Raw genomic sequence first — 12,651 nt, forward strand, 5'->3', positions numbered from 1 at the left:
GCAGATTTACAAATAATAACATATGGTACAGTAGCAATTCTACATAATTCTAAATCCAATAAATCATAATACATAAGTAAGTAAGAAAAAATTAAAAGAAAAAAAAATTCAAACCCACAGCATTCAAGGTTAAAATTCATATTTTTATAGTGATAAATCTGAACAAGCGGCCTCAGGGTATCCAAACAATCACTCCCAGTGACATTCATCATCAGACCTAGTTAGTCAAATGATGGCGGTGAGCTATAAATAGGGCCCCAAGTCTTATCAAAAGAAATCTTGATTTTTGTGAGATTATGCCTAATTTTCTCCCAATTTAAAAAGAACATAACATCTAATAGCCATTAATTATGTGTAGGTGGGAACACATCTTTATCATTTTAACAGAGTGGCTTCTTACTAATAAAGCAGAGAATGCTCTAACCCACACATGTCAAACTCTGGCCCGCAGGCCAAATTTGGCCCGCGATATAATTATATTTGGCCCACAAGATCATATTAAATATATATTAGAGTTGGCCCGCTGGCCGCCGCGCCAGTATAGCGCATGCACACTGAAGGTGAAAATGAAGACGCTGGAGATGTGGAGGGATCTCAGAGTCCCGAATGCTGGGGATCGGAGCGCCGCACTCAGCCCGCCCGGCTCCCGGACACACAGACGCGGCTGGAGTTGGGGACCATCCTCGCTGGGTCTGCGCTTCAGCGGCGACGCCGGACCGAACGTCTCGTTGGAGATGCCTTCCCCCTCGCTCCAGGCGCGGCGGACCCTGCCTCCCGTTCCTTTTGTTGGAGACGAGCCCGGCGCCGTGAGATCGCAGTTTAATCCCTCTCCAACCATGGGAGGGGGGTGGGAGCAACGCGCTCTTCTCAGCCAATTCCTCCACCGCCCCGGACGCCGGCGTTTCATCGGGGGGTTCGGGTGCCTTCGTCAGGCGACCGACCTGTTGGTCCAAGACAAGGGGAGAGCGTACAAACTCCACACAGACAGCACCTGAACTCGGGTGAATGTGGAGCTGCGACCCCACATTCCACATCAGGACTGTGTGTAAGATTGGGAGCAGTGAGACGGAAGCTTATTTTGTTCCTGTGATTTAAGCCTTTCTTGGGGTGCGGGGGGTGGGTCCTTCTCTGACCACTTGCCTAACAATTAACCTAATCAGATGTGGAGTTACCACAATACAACAGTTCTCAACCTTTTTCTTTCCACTCGCGTCCCTGTGCCATTGGTGCTCTGTGATTAGTAAGGGATTGCTTAAGGTGGTCTGTGGGTGGAAAGAAAAAGTTTGAAGACCACTGCTTTAATCATCCCTCATTGACTCATCATGTGCACGGTTTCAGAGCGCTAAAGGAAATGGGCCAATGACAATGAAAGAGTTTATCCAAAACTATTATTAAACATTTATTTTAATAAGAAAAAGTTTAACATTACATATGTTGAAAGAAGAGAAAACATGCAGATGTTGTTGAAAATTTTCAATAAATATTTAGTTCGGCCCTCGACTTAGAACAAGTTTTTAATTTTGGCCCTCCGTGAATTTGAGTTTGACACCCCTGCTCTAACCTGTCTTTAAGAAGATAAAATAATATTTTAATATTATGTCTTTAGAAAAAAAATAGTGCAATTACTGGACATAGATCTAAGTGACCCTAAATATGGTAGAAAAAGTTCTAAAAATGTCAGTCAAATATTTTTGCAAATTATTATAACTTATAATATCCATGGATTACTGAATATCATGTAAACACATTCTATTCATAACAAGGAATTTATTTTATCCTTAGATGCTGAAAAAGCATTTGACAGAGTAGAATGGGAATATTTATTTGCTATTCTAGTAAAATTTAATTTTGGACCAGCTTTTATACATTGGATAAAACTTTTATAAACATCTCCAATGGCCAATTCCCAGCAATCCAAGCTTTTTAAACTATATCGAGGCATGAGACAAGGCTGTTGTTTGAGCCCATTGCCTTTTGATTTGGTACTGAAACCACTTGCTATTGCTCTGCTGGCAAATCCTGATTTTACTGGTTTGTTTACAGGAACTATTGAACTCTTTATGTGGATGACCTTTTACTGTTAATTTCCAACCCCGAGTTATCCATACTGAATATTCTGTCATTATTTTCTTGTTTTAGCATATTTTCTGGTTACATCAATCTTCATAAGACCAAATCACTGCCACTGAAAGGTCCACCAGAACTTTATTGTAACTATCCATTCAAAATTGTGAATGAACAATTTAAATACTTGGGCATTATCTTAAGTACGAATTTAAAAAATCTTTTCAAAGAAAACTTTGCACTTTTAGTCAACCAAACTAAATCAATTCTTACAGGATTCATTGACTATCATTGACTATGATTGGTTGTGTTAATTTGGTAAAATAAATATTTGGCCGAAATTTTTATACCTCTTTCAATCACTCCTGATATTTATTTCTAAGTCCGTTTTAGACAATTTTGAATCAATTATTTTGTCATATATATGGCAAATCAAGAAACCTAGATTGAATAAAAGGTATCTTTTGAACACTAGAAATAATGGGGGATTTACTACTAGGCTATAAACATAAGAAATATGTTACCATTGTTACAATGAGAAAAGACAGATAAATATCCTAATTTGATTGAGATGGAGTTGAGTCCCTCAGAAGTACCTCCCTATGGGAGGTATTGGGGTCATCTTTACCTATCTCTATTCAAAAATTGACAAAGAATTTAATAATAATAGATTGAAGATCTGGAATCAATTCAGAAAAATTTTCAGACTTACAGGATTTCTAGTTACAACTCCTATGATATATAATTATTTATTTCATCCAAGCATTTTAGATGCTGTTTTCAATGGAATTCTTTTTAGATACTAATAATTTTAAAGATCTTTTTATACAACCACATTTTTTATCTCTTCAATAATTGGGGATGATATTTAACCTATTAAATAGACATTATTTCAGATACTATCAATTTCAACATTTTGTTTGCACTCAGTTTTTAGCATTTCCTTCTCTTCCTGACCCTAATTTTATCGATGAACTATTCGAGTTACAATTTACTCATAAAGGCATGAAATCAGCTTTATATTATAAACTGTTGAACATGAAAACAAGTTCTTTAAGTGAAATTGAAACTGAATGGGAGAATGATCTGAATATCTCTTTCTCAGAAGAAGAATAGACTTCAATTTTGGGCCTAATTTACGATTCATCATTGTGCACTGAGCAGAGTCTAATTCAATTCAAAGTGCTACATTGTGTACATTTCTCCAAAGTCAAACTTGTTTGAATTCATCCTGATACTGGGACAAATTTGGGACAAATGTAAAATGTTCAATGCCTCTTTGTTAAAAACCTTCTTTCAATATCACTTGGAAAGTGATCAGCAGGACTCTTTAACAAGAATTTAAGACATCACTTCGTGCTTTGTCAATCTCGTGGAATAGTCTGGGATTAGATCTGTTGCACCATATGGCAGTGTTTACTAGCGCCTGGACATATCAGCTCTATTTACCCTTAGGTTGACCTTGGAATTTTACATGCAGATGCAAGAACAGTACAATTCGGATTATCCGAAATTGGATTATCCAAAATCCTCAGTTATCCAAAAAAAATTTTTGGACCTGTTCAGCTCTGAAAATTTTTTCAGATAATTGAGGATTTCAGAAAAATCAGAAATCTTCATTTATCCGAAAAATTTTGAAGGCGAAATTAATTACGTCATTTAGCCGCCGAAAGATTTTGAATAAACGAGGATATCAGAATAATCAGAAATACTCAGTTATTGAAAACATTTTCTCAGAGCCAAACTGATGTCACAGGTTGAAAAAAAAATTGGAATTTTGGAAAAATCTGTTTGAGTTTTTGGTGTTAAATTTATTTTATTTTGTATAGGTTGTTTTTGGTGAGAATTAAACATTATTTTATGCTTAAAAAGCCTCCCCTTGTTGTTTGTTGTTGTTTCAACACTGTTACAAATGATTTGCTGTGGCTTTTGGCTGTTTAAAAAAAATGACCAGTTATCCTAAAGTAAAGTTTATCCAAAATAGCCCAGTCCTGACCATTTCGGATAATCAGAGTTGCACTGTAGTTGAAAATTTCCACTAATTGATCATTTAAAGTTTATACCAACTTTAGTCGTCCATGAGTTGATTTCTGACATTTATATGTGGCCTCCTTTTCTTGACATGTTTACTGAGACCACTTCCCCACCTCCCTTCAGCAATAGTAACTAGATGGCAGTGGAAAATAATATTCAGCACCGTCTTAGCCGCTGAACATCATTAGTGAGGAAGGTAAAGAAAGGGTTCAGTGATAAAATCAGAATCCTGTTATTTAGGAAGAATTTCAGGAATGGTGCTGAGCAGGTTTAGCAGTTAATTTACCAGATTAGTAAACTAGAGATGTGGTCTAACGACTCAACAATGCAAATTCAAATCCCAGGAAATAAAGCAGTTTGGAATTTGAGGGATTAGATATCTGGAACTAGAAAGAAATAGTCATTGATGCTCACAAAACTACTGGATTGTTGTAAAATACCATTCAGTTTGCTGTTGTCCTTCATAAGATGGGATCTGACATGCCAACTGATCTATGACTCCAGACCCTTCAAGTAGCAAGTCACTCAGTTCTGAGGAAGTTAAGGATGGGTGATAAATGCTGGTAGTATTTAAAACAATATGGAAGGGTGAACACTTGGGTCCCCAAGCATGCTCCATGAGCCTAGACGTCCTCCCTCACCAACATTCAGGGCCCAAAACAGACCTTCCAAATGAAGCAACGTTTGACTTGTGAATCAGAAGGGGTCATCTACTGCACCCAGTGCTCCCGTTGTGGTCTCCTCTACATTAGAGAGACTGAATGCAGACTGGGGGGGGATCGCCTTGTTGAGCATTTCAGTTCTATCTGCCACAATGATGCGAATCTCCCAGTGGCCACCCATTTCAATTCACTAGCCCATTCGTTTGCCGACATGTGTGTCCATGGTCTCATGTACTGCCAGACCACCTGTAAATTGGTGGAACAGCACAGCATCTTCTGACTGGGCACCCTCCAACCGGATGGCGTTAATATTAACTTTTAAAATTTAGACATACATCATGGTAACAGGCCATTTCAGCCCACGAGTCCATGCCGCCCAATTTACCTACACCCTGGTACATTTCAAATGGTGAGAGGAAACTGGAGCCCCTGGGGAAAACCCACGCAGACATGGGAAGAACGTACAAACTGTCCTTACAGACAGCGCTGGGTTTGAACCCTGGACCCAATCACTGGTGCTGTAAAGTCGTTGCGCTAGCCGCTACACCAATGATCCCACCTACCTTCTCTGACTTTCATTAAACCCTCTTTCTCCCCCCCACTTCTTCCCCCATCACCATCCCCTAGCTCTAACTCCCTTCCATCTCCTTGTGCACAACCATGATAAATTCTTACCTCATCCCTTATCATATCCAATTACCACCTTTTGTTGGTCTGGATTCCTCCTCCAGCCGACATTGTCTGAATTCTGAGACTTTCCTGCTTCTAGCTCTTGCTGCTTTTTCCTTGAAGGGCTCAAGCCAGAAACGTTGGCAAAATATCTTTGTCTCCTATGGACCGTGTAAAGACTGTCTGAGTTCCTCTAGCATTTCGGTGTGTTTTTGGTACACCAGTTAGATTGCCTGGTTAGTCATTCAGAGGCATGGATGAGGGAGAAAAAAAAACAGATGCAAATTCAAATCCCACCATGCAGCTATGGAATTTAATATGTTCACTATGGTGTCTGAAGAACTTTTATTGCAAAAAAAAAGTGACACATTGAATATAATTTAACAACAATGAACGAGAAAATGTTGCTTGATGGAATAATTCTTTTTCTGGAGAATTTTACATTGCAAGATGATTCTGGCTGGCTGGAAACCCTGTGGAAGCTTGCCACTGTTGTTTGTAAGCAACTCTTTTCCTCTCCCTTGATAAATACAATATGTTGGATGATTTTTTTTAAATCTGCAGGTTGTTGACATCCCAGCTGGAGGAGCTATTCTCGACCATGCAAGTCCAATGATGTTCTTCCCAGGATTCAACCTAGAGGGTATACCAAACAGAGACAGCATCAAATATGCCCAGGCATTTGGTATCCAGTCAGCGTGCACTCTGTTACGAGGTTCTTTAAGATACAGGGTAAGAATGAAAAACTTCAAATGAGGGCAAAAATTGAAATGCCAATTCTCATTCACCAAAAGAAAGCATGATAGGGGAGGAGAGGTAATGGATAACAGGACTGTTTCTATAGACCACTGGTTGTTGCTTTTTCTTTCAAGGAAGAGTATTAATGCATAGCTGGTCAACATGGGATGCCATTTAAGCTGACTGCCAAATTGTTCTAACATGGATATGGCATAAATCCCTTCTGTGCAAGGCTGCACTGCCTTGGTCAGCAAAGCCTTTGGGCATGGTACTTACTGCAGAATAGAAGTGGAATGAGTAAAGCTAAGTTATCACTGCAGATTCAAAGCTTTATTAATGACACTTGTTTACCACCTAATTGTGTTTCTGCAGGGTTTAACTTTCTTGAAAATTATTACAAATATATATCTGAGGGTGTCAACAATGAATGCTCCTGGGGAGCATGGTCCAAGCTCCTATAGAACGCTTCAAAAGGAGTCTTGCATATTGGAGTTAAGACATCTCATGGAGCACGTGTGATGAAATGCCATCTGGTTTGCAAGGTTGATTGATGATGAAGTGTCCAATTGAATTTTCCAAGTGAAAATTGTATTCTTCAATTAGATTTCCAAGAATTAATCCTCCAATTTTTTTCTGATTTTGAGAATTGTCCTTTTTATCTGGGACTGAACTTGCTGGAATTTAGAAGAACATAACCTCAAGATTCAGGGTAGTACATTTAAGATGGAGGTGAGGAGGGAACTGCTTTTCCCAAAGGGTGGCGAATCTATGGAATTCGCTGTCCACTGAAGCAGTGGAAGCAACCTCAGTAACTATATTTAAGGCAAGGTTGGATAGATTTTTACATAGCAGGGGAATTAAGGGATATGGGGAAAAGGCACGTGGGTGGAGATGATCTTGTAGAATGGCGGAGCAGGCTCGAGGGGCCAAATGCTAACCCTAATGCTCCTATTTCTGCTGTTTTTATTTTAATAAATGGTTTGATTTGTAATGAAGAAGAGTGTGAGAGAGAAATTAAGACTTTGTCAACCTGTTACTATCTAGGTATGGTAGACAAACTATTGCAATATATATAAACAAAAAAAACAATGATTGAGCAATTGATGAAATGTCAGATGAATAGACACCCCAATATGCATTTGCAAAGGTAGAATTTGCTTTATGAACGTCTGCCTTTTTGAAAGGAGGAGTATCTGTGGATGGTGTGGAAAAGTTTAGGTGCCATATCGTCAGAGGTATCCTCTTCCAATGTTCAACTGAGACCTCATGCTGCCTGAATTGAATGTAAAATTATCTTACAGCATCATTTTGAAAGTTATCCATGTCATTTTTAAATGATTCTTTGTCTCCTGTACTGAGATACAGTGAAAAGCTTAAATGGTACACAGGCATGCTGCTTTGGATTTAAAAATCCACAGAAAGATCACGTGACAAATGCAAAGTAACCAGATTAATCAAGACAGTGGTTAAGCTGTATTTCTAGCATTTTAGCATTGAATTCATTCACAGTGGCCATTCCAGGAGATGTTCGGTTATTAGTGGATGGATGGGAATCTGGCCATCATGCCATCCTTCACAGTGCCGGTAAAAGCCACCTCCATGTCTACAGTAATGGCCTCTGGTATCCACCTGGGAAGCCTTCACGCTCCCCTTGGTCATACTGGCCTCCTCCACCACAGTCAGGTGTTTGGTTCTCCCAATAACCATGCTTTTCCCATGAGAAGAATGAGAGGAGTGGCTATAGCGACATTTATTTCTCTACCCACATCAGAGAAAGAGTTGATCTTGTCATGGTGTTTGTGGGGGTTGTCCTTGAGAGGTCTTCATTGAAAATAATAGCTACTTTGTATTTCTTTGGCCACCAAGAGTTTTGAAATGTTCTGAAATTGCCTGTATGAGTCTATAATGTTTATATGAACATCCAGTGGACATTCAATATGACATCCAGTGAAGGATTGAAAGCAAATGTTAAAGCTCATGAAATTGATCAGAGATTATACATATGTTTTGGTGATTAGAAGCATTAGAAGATTTCTTCTTTGGCTTGGCTTCGTGGATGAAGATTTATGGAGGGGTAATGTCCACGTCAGCTGCAGGCTCGTTTGTGGCTGACAAGTCCGATGCGGGACAGGCAGACACGGTTGCAGGGGAAAATTGGTTGGTTGGGGTTGGGTGTTGGGTTTTTCCTTCTTTGTCTTTTGTCAGTGAGGTGGGCTCTGCGGTCTTCTTCCAAGGAGGTTGCTGCCCGCCGAACTGTGAGGCGCCAAGATGCACGGTTTGAGGCGATATCAGCCCACTGGCGGTGGTCAATGGGGCAGGCACCAAGAGATTTCTTTAGGCAGTCCTTGTACCTCTTCTTTGGTGCACCTCTGTCTCGGTGGCCAGTGGAGAGCTCGCCATATAACACGATCTTGGGAAGGCGATGGCCCTCCATCCTGGAGACGTGACCTACCCAGCGCAGTAGATAATATAGGAATAATAGGCATTATGATGTTTGTTGAACGTCATCCTTTCTTTATATAGCTATCTTATTTGAATGTTTTCAGCAATTCTAATTGCAAACATAGACCCATTTTTCAGCAGATTTATTTTTGAGAAATGAAGGACATTGGAAACTGGAAATATCTTTTGCAAGGTATAGGGTGGAGTTTATTAAAGTATATTTATGTCCTTTTCTCTGCAGTTTTTACATTTGCCCAGTCCTGGTGCAGTCTTGGCATAAGATGCTGTGGACACAGACTTACAACTAAGACAGGGGACTGCTAATGTTTGCTTTTTAATTTACTGTTCAGTTCAACCTCGTTAACAACATCTTTGGTGAATCTGTTTGTCTTTTGAACTTCCTCTTACTGCCTTAATCATCATATACTCCAGCATCACCAAAAGGCCTGTCTACACTATTGAAATACTACTTTTTCTCTTGCACTACCTAATTGTAAATATTTATTATCTACCTTTCTTTTATATTTAGTATCTGTTTCTGAATGATAATTTATACAATGGTGTCTTTTTAACAAAATATCTGTTTTAATGTGTATGTATGTTGTACTTGTGGTGTATGACAACAAAGTAATTATCATTAATATCTCTTCAGTTGTCTGGTCTAGATGTGTTTGATAAAGCTCTTGTGGGAGATGGCCCTATTGTAATGACAAAAGGCAAAGGAGGAAAAACCCAACACCCAACCCCAACCAACCAATTTTCCCCTGCAACCGCTGCAACCGTGTCTGCCTGTCCCGCATCGGACTTGTCAGCCACAAACGAGCCTGCAGCTGACGTGGACTCTTTACCCCCTCCATAAATCTTTGTCCGCGAAGCCAAGCCAAAGAAGAAGAATGTTAAAGAAGCTATTTGAATGCAAGTTCTCATCCTTCTGGTTTTAGAAGAAGCATTTCTATTGAATTTACCAATGCCACTAATTAACAGAACTCTGTACGAGTCCTTCAGATTTTACAAAGAAATTATTCAGCAGGTCAAATTTTCCTTTTACATGAATGCTCTTTGGCGAGAAGGTTGCTGCATTATTGCACCGATTTATTTTCCTGCAGGTGAGATTTTTACCACTATTCTTTGGTAGGTGTCCTCATGTAGAATTATCCCAAGCCTCTTGATTTCAGTGGATTCAGGGAATTGAGCTTCACGATGTATAAAAGAAGGATTTGAACACTTTTATCATCTTAGTAAACAAGATGAGCCATTAAATATTCATCAAGAGCCAATTAACCATCCCACAGGAAACAAAGTCAATCACATTAACCCCAGACCAATTTCGCAATGTTTAGCTTGTCAAATGCTTTTTTTCATTTAGTAACACTAATAGAGATTGCACTGTGTTCTTTTTCAGGGATATGCAAATATAGTGAAAGGATTTCACAAGATAGGACTAATCAATCCTGACCCTTGTCCACTGCTCACTCCTGACGCTGCTCCGATAACCTGGGTAGGTCTCTTATCCTCATCAAAAGAAGCACAGGTTGCTTTACGGATTTGTATTTGGACCTATTAACCAGAGAATCATAGCACAGCGACAGACCCTTCATCCCATCTATATGCAAAACTATTATTCTGCCTAGTCCCAATGATCTGCACCTGGACCATAGCCTTCCATGCCCCTCCCTTCCATGCACCTATCCAAGTTTTTCTTAAAAGTCAAAATTGAGCCTGCACTCACTGCTTCAGCTGGAGGCTCATTCCACATTCTCACCACTCTCTGCATGAAGAAGTTCCCTCCAATGTTCCCTTTAAACATTTCCCCTTTCACCATTAACCATGTCCTCTTGTTGTAGAAGCTTGCTGTATCCTTGTAATTCTTGTTGGTATTTTCTAATTATACTTATAAACTATTGTACAGTTATTACTGGCGTCTGGGTCAATTTTAGAGCCATTTCATGTTCTGTTTATTCCCTCATCGAAACACTATTTTAAAGTCTACTGTTTGTGCAGAGGGAGCTCATGTGCAAACTGGCGGGAGTTCCCCCATCAAGCAGTGTCAAAAATCTCCAAGAAGTTGTGTATGAAAAGATTGAAAGAGATGACAACCGAATGAACACATTGAAATGGTAAGAAAATCTGTCAAAGGTCACTTACCTCGTTAATGCCTATAGATAAATGGTGGTGGTTCCTCACCACAATAATTTATCTGCCAAAATCTACCTCAGTCATGATCTGAGCAATTTATATGATCCTCCCCTGCTCGGTTGCATAAGATGGAGGGGAAAGGCTGGGGGGAGGGGGAGACCACTGAGATTCAAAACTTACCATATGTGGGTTGGCTTGGAAAAAGAAGTCCACAAAAAATTTAAACAGCTGAGCAAGAATAAACATCTAATTAATGTTAAGTTTCTGCTTATTGTAAAACAGTTTAAGGTGTGCTTATATTTTTGAGAGTAGTTTCATGGGACATAACTGCTACCAACTTCCAGTGATGTGGAGTTGCTCTGTTTCTTTTCAGTTTCTCCCATACTCTGTTCATGATCTATCTTTCTGTCTTTCCCCACAAACTAATTATGTCCTTGCCATGTTTAAAGATTCTTTAAATGAGCTAATTTAATGGAGTTATGTTTATTTCTTCTGGCAAAGGCTTGGGCTGTTCGAAGATGAACCTGTGCAGAAGGGACAAAGCCTCCTTCAGTCTTTTGCAAAGCACATTGAGCCCAAACTTTCCTATGGTAAGAGGATTGCTACACATTTTCTCATAAAACATCTCTTGAAGTTTTATTGTTAAAAGATTATTTTAAACAATGAAGACAGATCTACAAAATATCTGTGGGGATTGAGGTTTTTCCTGAACAGGTCTAGTTACCAGAGTAAACTCCAGCAGTTTGTTTAAATGAATTCTGAGCCAAGTCATAGGAAAATAAGATTTTTTTTTTCTCCTGGATGAATGTTAGCTTCAGTTCAGTTCTTAATATTTATTTCCAAAAGAGAAATAATTACTTGTGATGTGATTTTTTTCAATCCCAGGATAGCTGTTGGTGCTTCACAGCCTTTCAAAGTCACTGTTGACTATAGGAATCTGGCAGGCTCTGCTTCCAACACCGCTCTAATTTTCCTTTCACATTAGTTCATCTATATCAGCCACAGATCATCGTTACTTCGCCTTTTGAGAGATGAGAAATGAGTCAAAGGAAAAACATCCCAAAACAATTACAATAATTAAGCCATCTAAATGTTTAATATTAGCAGTTGATCGGAGAGCTTATTTAAATGAAGATTTATTTTGTCCAGATCATGAATACATTTGATGTCAGAATTGACCAGAAACTTAACTGAACCTGCCACAAATATTGGGGCTACAAATTTCACTAATCATGTGCCCTGACTCACTGTAGCCTTTACATCATCTGGAGGAGGCATTAAAAACGTGATGGACTGCTCCCTGCCCACTTAACTAAAGGCCCTCAGAACAGTCAGGATTAAGCAAGATGTTTGACTGGTACTGCAGTCACCCTCCTAAACATTCACTCTGTCTGGTGCCAGTGTGCAGTTGTTGCTGAGTGTACCATTCATTCAGTGCATGGCAGTGTCTCATCAAGTCTTGGATGTTTGAGATATTTGAGAAGCTCGTTGGGGAAGCAGGAATTCTTAGCCTATCAGGACATTTCAGTGCAAAGTCGGCCAAATAGCTGATCAGATCAGTCCACTCAAATCTGTAACCGTTTTTGTAAGCCAAGACCAGAGTGGAGTCACCATAGGTCGCACATTATGATCCATTAGTTTTCCTTCAATTGACAATACTTAACAGTGGAAAGATTAAATATGAGGCACAGATTGGTCTGTCCAGTTCTCTGTGACCACTTGGATTTCTTCCGGGTGCTCCAATTTTCTCCCACCCTCCAAAAACATGCATGGTATATTGGTTAATTGGTGTATTTAGATGGCACATACTCATGGGCCAGAAGGGCCTGTTACCATTTAGTATCTCTAAATTAAATAGGAAAATTAAAGAACCGCTGTGGTAACCATTTTACTTATTTTCAACATG

At 39.4% G+C, this 12,651-nt stretch overlaps 1 protein-coding gene across 5 annotated transcripts in view; it reads left to right on the forward strand.

The window, feature by feature from the left end:
• aass (aminoadipate-semialdehyde synthase) overlaps window positions 1-12,651 on the forward strand; it is a 92,370-nt gene that overhangs the window by 76,054 nt on the left and 3,665 nt on the right. For all 5 annotated transcript variants that reach the window (XM_069903396.1, XM_069903394.1, XM_069903395.1 and 2 more), the window contains exons 19-22: window positions 5,994-6,161; window positions 10,012-10,107; window positions 10,611-10,726; window positions 11,247-11,335. In XM_069903396.1, the coding sequence (XP_069759497.1) occupies window positions 5,994-6,161; window positions 10,012-10,107; window positions 10,611-10,726; window positions 11,247-11,335 (469 nt within the window). The remainder of the gene's footprint in view (window positions 1-5,993; window positions 6,162-10,011; window positions 10,108-10,610; window positions 10,727-11,246; window positions 11,336-12,651) is intronic.

This window comes from Narcine bancroftii, chromosome 11 (genome assembly GCF_036971445.1).
Source record: "Narcine bancroftii isolate sNarBan1 chromosome 11, sNarBan1.hap1, whole genome shotgun sequence".
In the NCBI taxonomy this organism is placed as follows: Eukaryota; Metazoa; Chordata; class Chondrichthyes; order Torpediniformes; family Narcinidae; genus Narcine; species Narcine bancroftii.